This window comes from Somniosus microcephalus, chromosome 10, assembly GCF_052327205.1.
Source record: "Somniosus microcephalus isolate GS21.2 chromosome 10, FLI_Smic_1.0, whole genome shotgun sequence".
Classification (NCBI taxonomy): Eukaryota; Metazoa; Chordata; class Chondrichthyes; order Squaliformes; family Somniosidae; genus Somniosus; species Somniosus microcephalus.
This window is the reverse complement of record NC_140996.1, coordinates 24,915,961-24,937,051: the sequence shown is the minus strand read 5'-3', so window position 1 is coordinate 24,937,051 and position 21,091 is coordinate 24,915,961. Positions and strand designations below refer to the sequence as shown.

General features: G+C 43.7%; 1 protein-coding gene across 2 annotated transcripts in view; it reads right to left on the bottom strand.

The window, feature by feature from the left end:
- lmo7a (LIM domain 7a) overlaps positions 1-21,091 on the bottom strand; it is a 292,222-nt gene that overhangs the window by 187,474 nt on the left and 83,657 nt on the right. For both annotated transcript variants that reach the window (XM_085998505.1, XM_085998506.1), the window contains exon 4: positions 16,505-16,574. In XM_085998505.1, coding sequence (XP_085854631.1) covers positions 16,505-16,574 — 70 coding nt within the window. The remainder of the gene's footprint in view (positions 1-16,504; positions 16,575-21,091) is intronic.

Below are 21,091 nucleotides of genomic sequence, written 5' to 3'. Positions count from 1 at the left end.
GTTTTGGGGCCGTAGTATTTATAAGTTTTGATAGCTATTCCTGTCAATCTTATGAATGGAGCATTCCCTGCTCCGATTGGCTCCCCATGGCCCAGTGATCCCAGGGGACGCATCGAACTACCTGCGCCCCTGGGATACACAAGCACTGCGCGCTGGCAGCTGGACCAGGCCCCGGATCAGAATTCCACGCGGGCCCACAGCTCAACGGCCGGCGCGCAAGGTAAGTGCAGATCGGGGGCTTGCACCCGCGGGAAGCCCCCGACTCGAATTTCTGGGCTATTGTGTTTCTGGTGAGGGGTGATGGGGCTGGAGCTGACTGCAGATAAGGAGGATAAGCAAGGTTATGGAGGGACTTAAATACAAGAATGAGAATTTTAAAATCGGGAGATGTCGGGGGACCAGGAGCCAATGTCGGCCAGCAAGGGCAGGAGGTGATGAGAGAGCAGGACTTGGTGGAGGATAGGATGTGGTCAGCAGAATTTTGAATGAGCTGGAATAAGAGAGAGTGAAAGATAAGAGGCCAGAAAGGAGAGGATTAAAGTAATAAAATCTGAAGGTGATAAAAGCATGAGTAAGGGCTTCAAGTTGCAGATGGTCTGAGGTAGTGGGCAGAGGTGGGTGTTGGTAGAGGTGGAAGCAGTCATTATTGTGAAGGAGAGGATATAGTATTAGAAACTCATCTCAAGATCAAACAGGGTGCCGAGGTTGCAAATAGTTTGGTTCAGCCAGAGGCAGTGGCGAGGGAAGAGGAGTCAGTGGCAAGCGTATGGGAGTTTGTGCCAGGGCTGAAGGCAATGGACTCAGTCTTCCCAATGTTCCCTTGGAGGACATTGCGGCTCATCTCCACCATTTCAAAAGTATTTACTTAACAACTCGGGTTCTAGGAACAGAACAGAATTGAATCTGATCCTTCCAAGTCACATTCACATAGAAATAAATTATTTTAGTTTTTATGGTGCGTGAACTAGATCATTAGCAAGTTTAAATTAGATGAGACGTCATTCAAATTGGCCTTTTCCCTGTGTAAGGACTATACGGTTATCTGAAAATCATGCAATTTCCTGTTTTATGTTCCACAATTATTGTACTTTGCCCTTTCAGCACACTGCCACATGAACTTATTGGAATGTCACCTTTGTTTGAATTTTTTCCGTTAGTAGTTTTAAGTTATCACAGGTCAAAGTTTGTCACAGAGTCATAGAGTAATACAGCACAGAAAGAGGCCCTTCGGCCCATCGTGTCCGCACCGGCCATCAAGCCCTGTCTATTCTAATCCCATTTTCCAGCACTTGGTCCGTAGCCTTGTATGCTGTGGCGTTTCAAGTGCTCATCTAAATGCTTCTTGAATGTTGTGAGGGTTCCTGCCTCTACCACCCTTTCAGGCAGCGAGTTCCAGATTCCAACCACCCTCTGGGTGAAAAAGGTTTTTCCTCAAATTCCCTCTAAACCTCCTGCCCCTTACCTTGAAACTATGCCCCCTGGTTATTGACCCCTCTAGTAAAGGGGAAAGTTCCTTTCTAGCTACCCTATCTATGCCCCTCATAATTTTGTACACCTCAATCAGGTCCCCCCTCAGCCTTCTCTGCTCTAAGGAAAACAACCCCAGCCTGTCCAGTCTCTCTTCATAGCTGAAGCGCTCCAGCCCAGGTATCATCCTGGTGAATCTCCTCTGCACCCTCTCCAATGCCATCACATCCCTCCTATAGTGTGGCGACCAGAAGTGCACACAGTATTCCAGCTGTGGCCTAACTAGTGTTTTGTACAGCTCCATCATAACCTCCCTGCTCTTATACTCTATGCCATGGCTAATGAAGGCAAGTATCCCATATGCCTTTTTAACCGCCTTATTTACCGGTCCTCATGACTTCAGGGATCTATGTACATGCACACCAAGGTCCCTCTGATCCTCTGCCCTTCCTAGGATCCTACCATTCATTGTGTATTCCCTTGTTTTGTTAGTCCTCCCAAAATGCATCACCTCACACTTCTCAGGGTTAAATTCCATTTGCCACTGTTTTGCCCATATGACCAATCCGTCTATATCGTCCTGTAGCCTGAGGCTTCCCTCCTCGCTATTTACCACTCCACCAATTTTCGTGTCATCTGCGAACTTACTGATTATACCTCCTACATTCATATCTAAATCATTAATGTACACTACAAACAGCAAAGGACTGAGCACCAATCCCTGTGGTACACCACTGGACACAGGCTTCCAGTCACAAAAACAACCTTTGACCATCACCCTCTGCCTCCTGCCACTAAGCCAATATTGAATCCAATGTGCCAAATTGCCCTGGATCCCATGGGCTCTTACCTTCTTGACCAGTCTACCATGCGGGACTTTGTCAAAAGCCTTACTGAAGTCCATGTAGACCACATCAACTGCACTACCCTCATCCTCACACCTAGTCACCCCCTCGAAAAATTCAATCAAATTTGTCAGACATGATCTCCCCCTGACAAAGCTATGCTGACTATCCTTGATTAATCCTTGCCTTTCCATTGGAGACTAATTCTGTCCCTCAGAAATTTTTCCAATAATTTCCCTACCACTGATGTGAGGCTCACTGGCCTGTAATTCCCTGGTTTATCCCTACTACCCTTCTTGAATAATGGTACTACGTTAGCTGTTCTCCAGTCCTCTGGCACCTCCCCTGTGGCCAGAGAAGTTCTGAAAATGTGTGTCAGAGCCCCTGCAATCTCCTCCCTTGCCTCACACAGCAACCAGAGATACATCTCGTCTGGGCCTGGGGATTTATCCACTTTTAAGTCCGCTAAAACCGCTAGTACCTCCTCCCTCTCAATACTAATTTGTTCAAGTATATCAGAATCCCCCTGCCTGATTTCTATGCCTGCATCGTCCTTCTCCATAGTGAACACAGATGCAAAATATTCATTGAAAACCTCACCTACATCTTCCGGCTCTACACACAGATTGCCACTTTGGTCCCTAATGGGCCGTACTCTTTCCTTGGTTATCCTCTTGCCCTTAATATACTTATAAAACACCTTGGGATTTTCCTTTATTTTGCCCGCCAGTGTTTTTTCATGCCCCCTCTTCGCTCTCCTAATTTCTTTAAGTACCCCCCTGCACTTTCTATACTCCTCTAGGGCTTCCACTGTTTTTAGTCCTTTGTATCTACCAAAGCCGCCCTTTTTTTCCTAATTCATTCTTGTATATTCCTTGACATCCAGGGTTCCCTGGGCTTGTTGGTCCCACCCTTGACCTTTGCAGGAACATGTTGGCGTTGTACTCTCCCTATTTCCTTTCTGAAAGACTCCCACCGCTCTGATGTGGATTTTCCTACAAGTAGCTGATCCCAGTCCACTTTGGCCAGATCCTGCCTGATCATATTAAAATCGGCCTTCCACCAATTTAGAACTTTTATTTCCGGTCCATCTTTGTCCTTTTCCATGACTACCTTAAATCTCACCGAATTATGGTCACAGTCACCAAAATGCTCTCCTACTGACACTTCTACCACTTGCCCGGCTACATTCCCTAGAATTAGGTCCAGTACTGCCCCCTCTCTTGTAGGACTTTCTACATGCTGGCTCAAAAAGCTCTCCTGGATGCACTTTAAGAATTCCACACCCTCTAAGCCTTTCATACTCTGACTATCCCAGTTAATATTGGGGAAGTTGAAATCCCCTACTATTTCTACACTGCTCTGAGATTTGCCTACATATCTTTTCCTCTATCTCCCCCTGACTGTTTGGGGGCCTATAATATACTCCCAGCAAAGTGCTTGCCCCCTTTTTGTTTAAGTTCTACCCATATGGCCTCATTAGAGGAACCTGCTAAGATATCATCCCTCCTCACAGCAGTAATTGACTCCTTGATTAATATTGCGACACCCCCTCCTCTTTTACACCCCCCTCTGTCTCGCCTGAAGATTCTATACCCCGGAATATTGAGCTGTCAGTCCTGCCCCTCCCTCAACCATGTCTCTGTGATAGCAACAATATCATACTCACGTGTTCATTAACACCTTCAATTCATCTGCCTTACTCGCAAGACTCCTTGTATTAAAATAAATGCCATCCAGCCTTGCCATACTCCCTTGTGCCGTTACATATTTGCTCTGCCTTCTAGGCTGACTTGTTTTTTCCTCTATATTTGGCTGTGCATCGCCCCCTACTATAGCTCCACTCCGTATCCCATCCCCCTGCCAAGTTAGTTTAAACCCCCCCCCCAAAACAAAAGCTCCCCACAAGGAGGTTGGTCCCGTTCCAGTTCAGGTGCAACCCGTCCAACTTGTACAGGTCCTACCTTCCCCAGAAGCAGACCCAGTGATCCAGGAAACTAAAGCCCTCCCTCCTGCACCAACTCTTTAGCCATGCATTCATCTGCGCTATCCTCCTATTCCTATACTCACTAGCACGTGGCACTGGGAGTAATCCAGAGATTACAACCTTTGAGGTCCTGCTTTTTAATCTGCTACCTAGCTCCCTACATTCTTGCTGCAGGACCTCATCCCTCTTTCTGCCCATGTCGTTGTTACCAACGTGAACCATGATCTCTGATTGATCCAGGACTGGACAGACTAGATGCAGGGAGGATGTTCCTGATGGTCAGGGAGTCCAGAACCAGGGGTCACAGTCTAAGGATAAGGGGTAGGCCTTTTAGGACAGAAAATGAGGAGGAATTTCTTCACCCAGAGAGTGGCGAACCTGTGGAATTCTCTACCACAGAGGGCAGTAGAGGCCAATTCATTAAATATATTCAAGAAGGAGTTGGATATATTTCTTAAGGCTAAAGGGATCAAGGGGTATGGGGAGAAAGCAGGGACCGGGTACTGAACTTGGATGATCAGCCATGATCGCATTGAATGACGGAGCAGGCTCGAGGGGCCGAATGGCCTACTCCTGCTGCTATCTTCTATGTTTCTATGTGTTTCTATGTTTGCCCTCCCCCTTCAGAATGCCCTACCACACAAGACTCGATTTTATATAAAAAAAAAAGAGTTTAACCTTTAAGATTCACTCCCTCACTCACCAAACTTGCAGCTTAACACTCTGTTTCGATCTGCACTTTGTGATTAAAGGCTGAACTACTTAAAATCAGTTTAATACGAGCAACTGCTTAATTAGCAAAAAACACCGAAAACAATTTAGCTCAATCCAAATTCCACCGTGCTGGTAGAACGCGATTCTGAATGTATGCGGTAGCTTTGCATAAACATTTCTCAATAATCCTTTAAATCGGAGATTGAGAAGAAAGCCGGGGAACCACATTAATAGGTTAATTAATGAAGAGCTGGGGATACAATTTATCACCGTGTTTATGATTATTTATCTTCTTCATTCTTCCGATTGTTGTCTTCCAATGGAGTACTTAAAGCCAGCAGTGGAACATGGTGTAAAAAGAAAAAGATAACAGGTAACAGAAAATTCAGAGTTTTATCAAAGGGTCTCCTCTCTACCTAAAAGGTGAACCTGCCTTTTATCTTTTTAAATGTTGATACACCTATTGTTCATATCTCAGGTAACTGTGGTGTGGGAGCCTGATAGCAGATATCTTTGAATCCAACAGCTGCCAGATTATCACCCAGTCATACTGCTTGTATGATCATTTTTATTTTGGTCGTGTGACCATTTGACCTTTTCAGTATTGGGCATAATGCCATTTTCTAATGTTTGTAGCCTTGCAAATAGAAACATTATCTTTCCCCCAGTCCCTCAAGCATATAATATGCAGTTATTAATAGAGACAGCCACAGAGTTTGTCATACTTAGAGAGAAGAGCATTTTCAGAATGAAATATCCAAGTAATTCAAACAGGAGTTGGAGGTTCATCGAATCATACAACATAGAAGAAGGCCATTCAGCCCATCGTGGCTGTGTCGGTTCTTGAAAAGAGCAATGCAAGTAGTCCCATCCCCCTGCTCTTTCCCCATAGCCCTGTACATTTTTCCATTTCAAGTATTTATCCAATTCCCTTTGAAAGTTCCTGTTGAATCTGCTTCCACTGCCCTTTAGCAGTGTAATCCAGATCAGAACATTTCTCTGCATTAAAAAAAAAATCCCCTCTCTGGTTATTGCCAATTATCTTAAATCCGTCTCCTCTGGTTACCGACCCTCCTGCCAGTGGAAACAGTTTCTCCTTATTTACTCTATCGAAACCCTTCATCATTTTGAACACCTCGATTAAATCTCCCCTTAACCTTCTCTGCTCGGAGGAGAATAATCCCAGTTTCTCTAGTCTCTCCACATAACTGACATCCCTCATCCCTGGTACAGATCCAATAAATCTCCTAAGCAGCCTCTACAAGGCCTTCACATCCTCCTCAAAGTATGGTGCCCACAGAAGCCGAACCAGTGATAAAGGTTTAGCATAACTTCCTTGCTTTTGAACTCTACACCTCTATTTATGAAGCCCAGGAGCCTGTATGTTTTTATAACAGCTTCACCAACTTGTTCTACCACCGTCAAAGATGTGGCTACACTCACCCCCCGGTCCCTCTGCTCCTGCATGCCCTTTAACACTGTACCATTTAGTTTATATTGCCTCTCCTCACTGTTCCTTCCAACATGCATTAAATTTCACCTGCCATGTGTCTCCCCATTTCATCAGTCTGTCCATGTCCTCCTGAAGTCTGCTACTACCCTGCTCAACGTTTACTACATTTCCGAGTTTTGTGTCATTTGCAAACTTTGAAATTATACCCAAGTCCAGGTCATGAATATACATCAAAAAGACCAGTGGCCCAAATACTGACCCCTGGGGGACATCACTGCATACTTCCCTCCAATCTGAAAACCAACCAACCATTCACCATTACTCTCCGCTTTCTCTCTCAGCCAGTTTCATATCCACGCTGCCACTGCCCTTTGATCCCATGGGCTTCAATTTTGCTAACAAGTCTATTATGCAGCACTTTACAAACGCCTTTTGAAAATTCAGATACACATCAACAGCCCTACCCTTAATCAAGTTTGTCAGATACGATTTGCCTTTAACAAATCCTTGCCAGCTGTCATTTATTAACCCATGTTTTTCCAAGTGGAAAATTAATGTTGTCCCGGATTATGGTCTCAAAGTTCTCCCACCTGATAGTTAGGCGGACAGGCTTGTAGTTACTGGGTTTATCCCTCTCCCCTTTATTTGAACTGGGGTGTAACACTGCAACCCTCTGGCACCACTCCCATATCCAAGTTGGATTGAAAGGATAAGCAGAACGAGAAGGGCCATAACAAATGAAACATGTACTAACAGGTCTACTGTAGCATCACAGTCTGAGGATGTGCTGTTTGAAAGGCGAGTATTGTACCAAGTAATATGCAAATATTCTGCTATTAAATGGCAGCTGGAACTTGTGTTTTCTATGTATTTTTCAGGTCAGTTCGAGGCCAATTGCTTCTCAAATCTGCAATACCATTAGACTGGTACATGTTCTGAAAAAAAATGGCTTTAAGTGTGACGCCTGAACTCAATTGGAGTGTACTTTTTTGATGGGGGTGGATAAACAAATTGACTAAATTCATAAAACTTTAAAGAAAACTTAAATTAAATTTTGATTGTCCGGGTTGATAATGCACTCCAGTCCCCGCGGCCGGCACCGGTCACGGAAAACCTCAAGCATGCCGGCGGACACCGCGTGCTCCATCTCCAGGGCCACCCGGGCGCGAACATGGCCGTGGAAGAGAGGCAGGCAGTCGGGCCGAACGACCCCCTCGACCGCCCGCTGCCTGGACCAATTGATGGCTTTTTTGGCCAGGCCCAGGAGCAGTCCCACGAGGAGGTCCTCTGATCTGCCCGCTCCCCTCCGCACCGGGTGACCAAAGATCAGGAGCGTGGGACTGAAGTGCAGCCAAAAATCGAGGAGCAGCCCCTTCAAGTAGTGAAAGAGCGGCTGCAACCTCTCGCACTCCATATAAATGTGAAACACGGACTCCTCCAGGCCGCAGAAAAGGCAGGCGGCCTGGGAGTCCGTGAACCTATTTAAAACCATGTTGCACCGGACTGCTCCGTGCAACACCCTCCAGGCCAAGTCCCCAATAGAACAAGGGAGGACTCAATTGGAGTGTATTGTCTGTTGGTGGGGACGTTTCTCTACGTTGGAAATGGCTAGTTTTCTTTCTCTTTTGTGTGACTGCAATTTGCATCGGGGGCATCTGAAGTGCAACCGATATATCTCAGAAACCTCAATTTACCAATGGATTTCCCATGGCATGTCAGGTGATGTGTTCGTTTTATAAAGGAAAGCAGCATTACATCATGCGACCACAACGTGTTCTGTTGCGGAGGTGGAGTTGTGACCTCAGATTTCAAATTGCTGTGAAGTAGACACAAGTTGATGTCAGAATTTAATTGTTGTTTCATAAGGAAATTTCACAGTTTGGAAAGGGTGCTTGCTAATTTCAAGCTTCACGTCAAAAGCTTACTGGTTTTTATTTTTTAAAAGGTTGATTTGCATCTGGAACAAAGGGTTGTTATTTAGAGATTATCTTGTATCTGCATGCATTTTTGTTGTGCAACACAGACTGTAACAAGTCTCATATCACTGTTTTCTATTGATTTTACTTATCTCCAATTGAAAGAAAAGTTGCATTTATATAGCGCATTTCACAACTTCAAGACGTCCCAAAGTGCTGTTCAGCCAACTTGTTGAAGTGGAGTCACTGTTGTAATGTGGGAAACGCGGCAACCAATTTGTGCACAGCAAGCTCCCACAAACAGCAATGTGATAATGACCAGATCATCGGATTAATTAACGCTGGTTGAGGGGTAAATGTTGGCCAGGACACCGGGGAGAACGTCCCTGCTCCTCTTCGAATTAGTGACACGGGATCTTTTACATCCACCCAAGGGGTCAGACGGGCCTCGGTTTAACATCTCATCTGAAAGACTGCACCTCAGACAGTGCAGCACTCCCTCAGCACTGCCCTGGGAGGGTCAGCCTAGATTTTGTGCTCAAGTCTTTGGAGTGGGACTTGAACCCACCGCTTCTGACTCAGGCGAGAATGCTACCAACTTAGTCACGGCAGACAACGGAGACATTGTTGGGTGCTTAACTTTGAGACCCCTCCCCAGTTTTCAATTTAGGTTGCAACACTTTTAAAAAAAATTTTATTGCAGTCCCTAAGCCGGGCATCCATGAGCAATGTGCCCTTTCATTTTTATTTTAATTTTTTTTTTTTTTTTTTTTTTTTTTAAAAAGGTGTCTTCTTCTTAGACAGTCCTTCGGAACCGAGGATGACTTGCTTCCACATTAAAAATGAGTTCTCAGGTGACTGATGAGTCCAATGCGGGACCTGCAGTCTCTGTCACAGGTCGGGCAGATGGTAGTTGAAGGGGCGGGAGGGTGAGGTGCTTGGGTTGACGTGCGCTCCTTGCGCTTGGCTTCCGCTTGCTCCCGGCAAAGAGACTCGAGGTGTTCGGCGCTTTCCCGGATGCTTCTCCTCCACTTTGTGCGGTCTTGGGCCAGGGATTCCCAGGTGTCGGTGGGGATGTTACACTTTTTCAAGGAGGCTTTGAGGGTGTCCTTGGAGCGTTTCCTCTGCCCACCTGGGGCTCTTTTGCCGTGCCGGAGCTCAAAGTAGAGTGCTTGTTTTGGGAGTCTCGTATCGGGCATGCGGACAATGTGACCCGTCCATCGGAGCTGATCGACGCTTTGACCACGCTCAATGCTGGGGATGTTGGCCTGAGCAAGAACACCGACGTTGGTGCGCCTATCCTGCCAATGGATTTGCAGGATCTTGCGGAGGCAGCATTGGTGGTACCTCTCCAATGCTTTGAGGTGCCTGCTGTACATGGTCCATGTCTCCGAGGCATACAGCAGGGCAGGTATCACTGCTGCCCTGTAGACCATGAGCTTAGTGCCGGGTTTGAGGTCCTGGTCTTCAAACACTCTCTTCTTCAGTGTTAAAAAGGTGTGCAGCCCCTTTAACAGGCTGCGCAGCCCATTCAAATTTCCGTGCATGCGCAGTTTATCCATTTAAAAGCCGTGAGCTGGCTGCACAGGAACACCAGACCGCTGCATGGCCACGCAACTTAATGGGAACATTGTCCATGAGGCGCTGTGGGCCATCAGTAGCTCCACCACAATCTGTAACCTCATGGCTCAGCATATCCCTCACTCTACCATTACCATCAAGCCCTGGCTCAAGAAGAAGTGCAGAAAAAACATGCCAGGAGCAGCACCAGGTGTACCTGAAAATGAGGTGCCAACCTGGTGAAGCTAGAACACAGGACTACCTGCATGCTAAACAGCATGCTATAGACAGAGCTAAGCGATCCCATAACCAACGGATCAGATCACAGCTCTGCAGCCCTGCCACATCCAGTCGTAAATGGTGGTGGACTATGAAACAACTAACGAGAGGAAAAGTGAATATAGACTAGCCGTCCTGAAAGATAATACCCTGTAGTAAAAAGCTCCTAATGTTCAGCAAAGCACAACCCAACCTCTCACCAATTTTGCAAGAATCACAATTCTTTCCTATATTTTGTTTTTTAATTATGCAGCATTGATATTGCAGGAAAGAAAAGGGAACCGGAGAAGAAAGGGAAAGTGTTGCTTTATACCAGCAGTTCTATTCTCCCCCTGCTCCAGCTCAACGACATGCAACCATTTCTAGAATTAATTTAATTTCTCAGAAGTTATATTTCATCCTTTAATGCCATACTTATCTAATCAAGACAGTCAAGCCTGCACATTACAACTTTGTAATCTACTGAAAGGGAAAGAAAAAAAAAATCTTTACATGACTGCTTCATTTAATTAATGAGCTAAGCGGAGGCTGGAACTTCATTCTCAATGGCAAAAAATTCTATTTAGGACCAAGTGAGTATGTTCCAAACCACAATGACTCAAATAAAACAAAAGCACATACTTATTGTACTTTTACTTCAATATTTTAGTTACTGCACTGATATTCTTTCTCCAGAACTGGTTCAGTAGTCCTTGGTAAAATGCCTGCGATGCCCATAGTGAAAAACTAATATACAGAACACAGAATGTTCAATTGCCTCGAAACATTTTGGCCAAAGGATATGATTAAGTTCATTTTAACCTGTCCCTCTTTGCTGTAAAGTCAGCATGTGACAAGTTACAAATTGTGTTCTTCCCCAATGCCTTCAAGGTATTTGCTCCTGTAACCCTTCAGTTTGTAGATATTGAAAATTCTACTTAGAATGATCACCAATAGGGAATACAAGAAAAAATATTAGGATTGAAGATCAAGATAGTTTTGCATTGATGGTTTTGGTGAATATTCAAAAGGTTGATACAAACTTTTACACTTATGCTCATATTAAGGAATTGGTTGGGTTTTTGTTTATTTAGTTAGGCATTTTCTTTAGTGTAGGTGTCTCACCCAGAAAACAGTCATCTCTAAAAAAGGTATCCAAGAGTGACAAACCACCCTTCCAATTCTTTACCGAAGGGAATCAGAAGCTTGGACCTCAGCACATGAAGAGAATAGGTTGAGCCGGAGCTCAAGCCCACCTTGGCACTGTATGCCCTCACATAAATGCCTGGATGAGTGCAGCTCCAACACCATCCAGGACAAAGCAGCCCGCTTGATTGGCACCTCATCCACCACCTTAAACATTCACTCCCTCCACCACTGGCGCACCATGGCTGCAGTGTGTACCATCTACAAGATGCACTGCAGCAACTCACCAAGGCTTCTTCGGCAGCACCTCCCAAACCCTCGACCTCTACCACCTAGAAGGACAAGGGCAGCAGGGCGCATGGGAACACCACCACCTCCAAGTTCCCCTCCAAGTCACACACCATCCTGACTTGGAAGTATATCGCCATTCCTTCATTGTCGCTGGGTTAAAATCCTGGAACGCCCTCCCTAACAGCACTGTTGGGAGTAACTTCACCACACGGACTGCAGCAGTTCAACACCACCTTCGAGGGCAACTAGGGATGGGCAATAAATGCTGGCCTCGCCAGCGACGCCCACATCCCATAAACAAATATAAAAAAATTAAATAAATAAAACTTGCATTTATACCTGACCTGAGAGTGCTTAATTTAGATTGGGGGCCTCAAGCAGAAGGTGTTCTATTCCCCAGCACCAACATCCCTCACCAGGTAATCTTTCATATCCAAAGGCAGCTAAAAAATTAGGAGTAGTTTAAACATTTTGTTCGGTCCCAGTAATATCAGGGATAATAAACGTTTTTTGGATATTATTTCAACAATTTCTCTAGTAACAGGTACAGTGGGTAGGAGGATTTAACAATTCCAAAACAGTACATGTGAACTAAGGAAACAATATTAAATAAGGTGCCTTAAATTTCAGCTACAGATAATTTGGTGCTCATACATTGTTGAGCTTAGTATGCGCTCCAATGACATTATCTCAATTATGTTCTTAGCATTCACGCTTAAAAAGCAACTTTAATCTCGGATTTCAAATAAAAAAGTTTCCCCCTTCAGTTCTCCTCCCCTGAAGATGGTAACTTATCCTGAAATTTAGCTTAAGGTAGGTACTCCTGGATTCTTGCTAGCAAACAACGATGGTTCTGGAAATAACAAAAGAATGATCTCCAGAAGCTAAGGATACTTCCTAGGCTATTAGTAGATTAACTATGAGAGGTGACCAGTGGAGGATGCTACCAGAATCTAGAAGGCTGAAGAGAAATGAAAAACAACACTTGAAAAGCCAAATTGGATAATATTTTCTGCCACTTAAGTGCCAGAATGCAATAATCTTAGGTTCCGAAGGGCCAAGATTGGCCACTCTCAAGGGAGAATAGTTACCGGGCTACTTAAGACAGCTCTTTGATACTGGAAAAATGGGAGCAAGGATTTGCTTAACATGTGGATGGTTGGAATAGGTATTTGTTTGTGGTCATTGACAACTCCAAGACTATAATAGGTAACCATTTTATCAGATGAGGATTTTAAAAGGACTTGGAAGGAACATGTGCACCGCTCAAGCGCACTTCAAGCACTAACCCATACAAAAAGTGTGTGAAATCCGCCTGATTATTAAAAGTGCCAAAGTAACGTTACTGGAAAAGAGCAAAGAAAAATGAGCAAGTATTGTAGGAGTTGCCTTAGCACATTCGGCTGTTACAGCCACCCAGGGATGTAATTGATCGAGCAGCCAATAATTGTTTTGTTTGGTAGTTATGGCCATGTGACTAAAGTGATGGGCTAGAAATCCATTGGGTTTTTTGCCCAGGTTCACTTCCTGCTGACTACTGGTGTCCTCGTGAACTAGTAACCCAAGAGGTCATAAGTTCAAATCCCACCATGGCAAGTTGTAAAACTGATTTTAATTAAAAACTTCATAAGTGATATTAAGATAGCTAGAAACTAACTGAGATACAGCAATGTGCAATAATCTTGTCCAATTGTAACCCAATGTTTTAACAAACAAGTTCGGTCATATCTCCCCACAACCACCACCCCTCCCCAGCCACCCTATATCTCTCCAGACATTGTTCTAAACACCCGTAACCCTGCAGTAACCTCACTCATTCCTCACGTGAAAAACCAAGATATCATGAGAGGTCAGTGATCAGCAATCAGGAACAGGAACTGTGGCTGATTTTTCATTTTCTTAGCCCAGGAGTATTTTTTTTTTTTAAATTCATACATGGGATGAGGGCGTCGCTGGCAAGGCCAGCATTTACTGCCCATCCCTAATTGCCCTCGAGAAGGTGGTGGCGAGCCGTCTTCTTGAACCGCTGCTGTCAGTGTGGTGAAGGTACTCCCACAGGAATTGAAGCTAATAGTAACCTCCCAAGTCACTGCCCAGGGCGAGATCAATTAACGTAGCAGAGACCAGGATTGAAACCTTCTGGCCTGTATTGCTTGGTAACATGTGACAAGATTAAACTTTGGTCATTGCAATTCAGAATATTTTCTTTGTTGATAGATACCAACCGTTGGTAACATTTGTTACCGGGAGGGGAAATCACCACACATACCTCAGAGATACTTCAATCCAACAGGCTCAGATGGGAGGAGTATTAGAAATATGGTGATGAATTCAAAAGAATGAAGGCTGCACCTAAAAGGTAAACGTCTTGAAATTTTACTCTCCTTACCTCATACACCTGTAGCATCTCTAGAACGCAGAAAAGCCTGCTCAAGTTATCATTGTTTGTGCATAATGCAGCCCTTTCAGTATAGCTGCTCAACAAGGTGGCTCATGTGGTGGCCACCATTTCAGTGACATGCACGTCAAATCTACCAGAGACCTCAGGTCACAACACTCTACCAAGCAGTTTGGAAATCAGGTGGGAGCGAAAGAAACACGACTACATCTGAGAGGGCAGAAAGAACTGGGGAACTCATTCAAAGTCCTTAGCCCATCTAACATGGAGACAGCAGCCCATATTTTCCGATGCCTACGGGTGTGTACGTGCTGTGTACACACCTGTAGGGACATCGGAAATGCCAGTTTCAGGCAAGAATGCTCTTGACAGATCGGACGCCTGTCCTGGAGAGTTCCGCTTTCTGCAGAACCTCCGCCCGCTGAAAACACTTTTTAAAAACTTACGCCTGGTAAAAGCAGGCATAAGGCCTGCTTTTACCGGCATAAGAGTTTTTAAAAGTTTTTTTTTTGTTTTTTTTTTAATTCTCACTCATTTATAGTTTAAAAAATAGATTTAAAAAAAAGTTTTTTAGCCCCATAAAAAACTAATTATTTTTTCAAAAAATTAAATTGTTTAAAATATTTAATTTAATGTAATTTTAACTCATTTTAATAATCTGATTTTAAAATAAAATTATTTAATGTTTTGATGTGTTTTTGGGGTGATCTCCATTCATTTATTTGACAGGTCTGTCTGTCAAAAGTATGAACAGGATTCCCTTCTCCAATGGCTCGCCTGGCCCACGTGATCCACTGGACGCTTGCGAACCGCCTGCGACCCTGGGATACGTGCACCCTGCGCATTTGGACTGTGGAGAAGCCCAGCATCGGAAGTGTCCGGACCTCGGGAGCCCTCAGGTAAGAGCGTAGATTTTTTCCCCGAGAGGAGGCATCCACACGCAGAAAGCCTCCTATCGGAAATTACGGGCCAGTGTGTTGCAAAATGGTGAGATGGTGAATGGAAAGAGGGGGCAATGACTTCTGCTGAAACTCTGCAACCACATTAGACAAGCATTTAGAATACGAATGGAAACATGGCCAGAAGGTTGGGCCCCATCACTATTAGGTTCACAAATACTTGTCCTTGCCTAGAGCTGAAAACAATTTTCTACAACAGCATCTTTAAGCTAACAGCAGTCTTGCACTTATCATATTAAATTACTATATTCAAGAGTAAGCTTAAAATAGCAAACTCCTAAAAAAAAAACAGGAAAATATGAGCCGTTGTTCCAAGCAGCTTCTAGCCTCTCTCCATAGGTATGTAAAAAGTCCTGAGTTGCTGCCACATTTATTTATAAATGAATTGGCGTCCAACCATGAACTGAATGAGAACTTGCATGCTCCGATCTTTGTATTAAATGTGATAATATTAAAACAAAACTCGAGAAGTAGCAAGCTTCCTGAAGCGATTACGTGCAACGTATAGTGTAGGGAATGAGAGTTTACTAACCTCTTCCTCCAACCATCACCCCAGCCACCACCTCTCCCTCCCCCACCCCCCGCCCCCCAAACCCAAAACAAAATCAGCCAGCTCTCTCTTCAATATTCTGAGTTCCAAGCCAGCTTGGTTCAAAAGCTACTTCTCGGGCGACAAGAGAAAAGATTATAGCACAGAATTTCATCCCCCTGTCCCTTGAAGCATCATGGAACTTTTGCACAAGCATTCTCCACGAAGCATTTACAAGATTTTTCACCAGCAAGCCACGAGAATCTGGAATGAAGACCAACTACCCGGCTTTCTCTCTTTGTAAAAAAAGGGTACGGTTTTATTGCAAAAGGAGACACAAACACATTAACATTATGAAAAATGGTATACAACTATTCTGACTCATCTCTCAAAAGGTGGCTTGGCAATAGTAGGTAATTTATCTTCAAATTAGAAAAGAAAGGCTTGCATTTCTATAGCACCTTCACGACCACTGGAAGTCCCAAAGCGCTTTACAACCAATGAAGCATTTTTTGAAATGCAGTCACAGTTATAATATAATTAGGGACAAGAAAATATAAAATCCGGAACAGGAAAATACCATTTGGCTCTTCAAGTCCAGTCCATCTAGAGTCCATGTATTATTCAATCAAGCACCTTTACCACCACTATTTGATCAGATAATAGTAAATTTCCTCATCTCCCCACATGCTGTTCCCCAGGCTAGATCAGTATAAGCCTCGATTCCTTTTCTCAATAGCTAACTACTTAGCTCCCTTTTGAAGGTGTCAATAGCCCCTCAAATTCAACAGCTATCTCTGGGAGTTTGCTCCATGTGTTAACTATCCTAACACTCGGAGGGTGGGGGAGCAGGCAAAGAGAAGTTTTTGCTAATCTCGAACTTTGAAAGAAAGGATGGACTAGCAAACAGAAACTTTAAAAAAAGTTACTATATGATTTACCAGACAAGTACTATAAATTATTTTTACAACACTAACTTACCAGACCAGCTATTGGTGTGGCCAGGCGGTTGATCTTTTTACTGACACCTGGTTTTATCTTGTTAACTAGTCTGGAAAGAGGGGGGGAAAAAAAAAGTGTAGTTATTCATCCACATTATAAAAAACATAATATTGCATGGTTATAATAAACAATACACTGATCTTTTTCAGTATGCACAACTAAACGTTCATACACAATTAATTTAAACCAGACCAAACATGGGCCAACATCAAGCATCACTTCACATTACAGATATTTCAAAAGTAATTAAGATTTTCCTGAATTTTGATGAAATGTTAACAAACTGATGAGTTCATACATTGGGGATGGACGCAAACCTGTTACTTAGCAGAGAACTTTGTTTAGACGTTTGATTTTGGTAGCTATACTAGCAAGCATTAAAACAATTTGAAGGGAGGGGAAACCCTGTTTGAGGTGACGAGCTAGCCTCTGAATGGGGCTTACTGTAGTTTCATGCCTATGTAGCAACACTGACATTATCTACAAGTGTCGATTTAGGTGGCAAGCCATCAAGATGGGTTACAGTAACATAGATGGAAATGAGACACAATAGCAGGGTGCCACAAATGGCACAGAAAAGAAACACAATTGTGCCATTGCAGTTGGAGAAAAAGATGGGCAAGATGAATTGGTTGGGCCACCTTTACAATGGAAAACATTTCACGAGTGCAAGCTTGGAGTCCACCCAGAAACTGAGCACGAGGTAAAGCAGTTTGTCGAGGAAACATAAAAGACTTAACCAGTGATCACTGGGCAAAAGTACAGCAAACTGTGCAGAATAAAAATAGTTCCAAAGATTGTTGAAAAATGACCCGATAATGGATGCGCTGTTTTATGAATGACAGAAACTTTGCATTAGAACAAATCTGACAGGACCTGCCAACAATTACAAGACAAATCTGGTAATGTACCAGCTACATTACAAGACTATGCAGTGTGATTATCCAAGTGAACAGGTAATGTGAACAAAATTCTTGTAGATTATCAGGTGCATACCAACACGGTGAATGAAAAGGGAGCTCTACTGTTTCCATTCAGCCTCAGATAGGCAACTTAATGCTAAACAGAAACAGTAGAGCTATTAGTGCCGGACGAGATAAGAACTGTGTGGCCAGACGTCTCGCTGTTTAAAAAACTTTCACGGACGCTCTCCATGTCATTCAACAGGAACCAATAAGCAGGTCATCAGGCAATCCAACACTGATTTGGTCATATCAGTTGAGTGGAAGCCATGGAGACAGTTGTGGAAATATTCAAGGACATGTTGTGAAGGCGTTACCACAACTGGTTTTACAAGGGTAATTATAAACTAACAGCATTCTACAGATTCTGCTCTGTGAAAGGCTGCAGTGAATACAGGATGCACAATAGCAAATCCAAACAGAATTAGCTAGAGGTTTTTAAAAAATGCTGTGGCTTTAAAATGATGGATGGGAGTAAGGATCGTCTTTCTGATAATGTTCTGTCTAGCGTCCCAGAATTAAGCTCAAGCTGTTGGATTTACAGTAAACTAACGTTAATGGGAACACCCTTTTTTTTTTGCTCGCTCATTAGCTTAATTACCCTGATAAATCTGGGTATGTGCACCAGTATTTTCCTCTCTCAAAAACTTGGCTCGGGAAAATTGTACAGACATGTTCCTTCACTGACAGCAGTCATGAAGCATTTTGTTAATTGTACGATTCATGGCATGCAATTGAAATGACAGTTTAAAAATCATAAATGTGTGTTTTGTGATATTTATATATATATATATATAAATAAATAAGAGAGCAACATTTTGCCCCCTGGAATGTGGAGGAGGAAGAGACCAATACAGAGACTCTATTTGGGGATGCATGCCAATAGAGGAAGTTAGGTAATATAGCTATTTAACCTGCATACAATAATGCATAAATATTCGTTGTTTGAACTTGGCTGCACAATTGGGACAAATTAGCCTGGCCCATTCCCAAAACAATATTTTCTGCATTGGACCAAAGAGCACAAATCCCCACTTTACAAGAATACTAGATATTGATGATATATGCCTGGTTCTCACAATCAGGCTCCAGAATCTCCTACTAATGAACCAAAGGTTGGGGGGGGGGGGGAAAGAGAGGAGAGAGAAAAAGAAAGACTTGCTGATTTTATGTGCATACCAAAAGAAAATCTCTCTCGCACTTGAGCCAGACAGTCAGAGAATTGAAGCAAAAACTAATCTGCTTAATTTCTCCCCTCAGGAAGATGGTTAGGGAGATGGCTACTGGTTAAATTCTATTGTGATCCCAATAATACACATTGATCTGTGGTAGACGAAACAACGATTAAACACACTGCGAAGCAAAAGGAAACCTAATACTCAAAGCTTACTTTCCCTACATACATACATACACAAAGCAGCAACACCAAACCAGTTTATTTGTTACTCAATGGTACACATTAATCCAGATCAGTGTCTGCACGCACCTTCAAGCGCTCAAACTTTTACATAATGCCAGGAAAGCAAGATTTGAAGGAAGCAACATTTTTATTTTTAAAAATTGGTTCTTTTGCAACTATTTTGATCAATGGCAGTGGAGTAATTTTTTCCATCTTTTAATTTTAATCCCTGAAAGCACCAACTGATGCTGTGGCACAGTTCTCCAAGCACTGGTGGCCCATCAGTACCTATTTAAATAAAGAGTGGAAATTGCGAGCAGTCTATTGAACTATAGGAGCCATCGCAATCATGCCCAATCGTCCCCTCACCCAGCATTAATTGACTGCGGTCAGAAGTAGGAACACAGGATTAGTGAGGGTGATGTCAATTATAGCACCTTTCTTGCCAATAAGATCAGCTAACTGAGCACAGATTGAACCCAACACCTTCTGAAACTGTAAAGTTTTCTATATGCAGTGGTATTGATCCAGTGACTTGGAAAAATAATGTTTCATCCCTGTAATATATTAAACAAATTGTCAAGAGTTCCAGGCACAAATTAGGGAAAAAAATTGGATGCATTTTCAGCATCCAAGCATTCTTTATTGTAAAACTTGACCAATGTGGTCAATAATGGCTAAAATGTTTGTTGCTGGACAGGCAAGTTGCTGCAATGTGCAAGAAATGTAAAGCTGGAAGGGTATTTTCATTGGATGGTAATTAGGAGAGGAATTGTTGGGCACAGGTGCTGCCCCAGCATCTAAAAGCCCATGTCCTCCCAGTCCTGGGGATGGCAAGGCTGACCATAGCACTGCCAATTGTCAATGGGCACCTAGCTAAGCTCAGATCAAGGAACATAAAAGGAACCTTCGTTGACCATTTGTTTCTGTATCAGACCACACAGAGACAAGAGCAAGCCTTTGGCTTTGTGGTAACAATCCTGCCTCTGACTCAGAAGGTGCAGGGTTCAAACCCCGCTCCGAATTATGGGTTGACGCCCAGTGGGCTACCCACATCCGGTGGGTGTGGGCACCCTGCCCTCATCGTATGGGCTGTGGAAGCCCGTAAAACGCTAACTTTGTATAGCACTTTCCACCCTAACGGCTGGTATACAGAAGGAGTGTTCAGGTCACAGTCTGTCAGACTGCAAATCCTTCTATGATTCCATGCTATTTTCCAAGGGAAGAGGGTGAAGATAAGAAATAAACAATCACACAGATTCATGCACCATGACAATGAAGGCAGGCACATGATTCTCAGCGGTTGACAGCAGAAGGAGGTGTGGTGCAGAGGAACTATACACAGTATACAATCGGATTCGGTGGGCTGGATTTTGTCAATGGGGGCGGGACTGCTGGTGATAGGGTTTCAGTCCCGCCCCCAACGACGTCCGGCCAACCCACACTATTTTCCCTTGATTGAGCTCGTTAAGCTAGCCCTGTGGGTTTAGCAGGTCAAATAAGGGAAAGCCGGTGACAGATGACGTCAGCGAATGATGTTTCGTCTGTCAAAAAATTTTTGACATGTGAATTGTCAGCGTTTGACAGCTTACCTTCAGCGACTGGTGCACAAGGACACCCAGGTCTCGTTGCACTTCCCCTTTTCCCAATCTATTGCCGTTCAAATAATGTCTTCCTGTTTTTGCCACCAAAGTGGATAACCTTGCATTTCTCCACATTATATTGCATCTGCCATGCATTTGCCCACTCACCCAACCTGTCCAAATCATACTGGAGTTTCTCTGCATCCTCCTCACAACACACACCCAGCTTTGTGTCGTCTGCAAACTTGGAGATATTACATCTAGTTCCCTTGTCTAGATCATTAATATATATTGTGAATAGCTGGGGTCCTAGCAGGTGGTTAAGAAGGCATAAAAGTGCCTTATCTGAGGAAGGATGTTCTTGCCATGGAGGGAGTACAGCGAAGATTCACCAGACTGATACCTGGGATGGCAGGAATGACGTATGAGGAGAGATTGGGTCGATTAGACTTATATTCGCTAGCGTTTAGAAGAATGAGAGGGGATCTCATTGAAACTTATAAAATTCTAACAGGACTAGACAGACTAGATGCAGGAAGGATGTTCCCGATGGCGGGGGAGTCCAGAACCAGGGGTCACAGTCTAAGGATAAGGGGGAAGCCATTTAGGACTGATGAGGAGG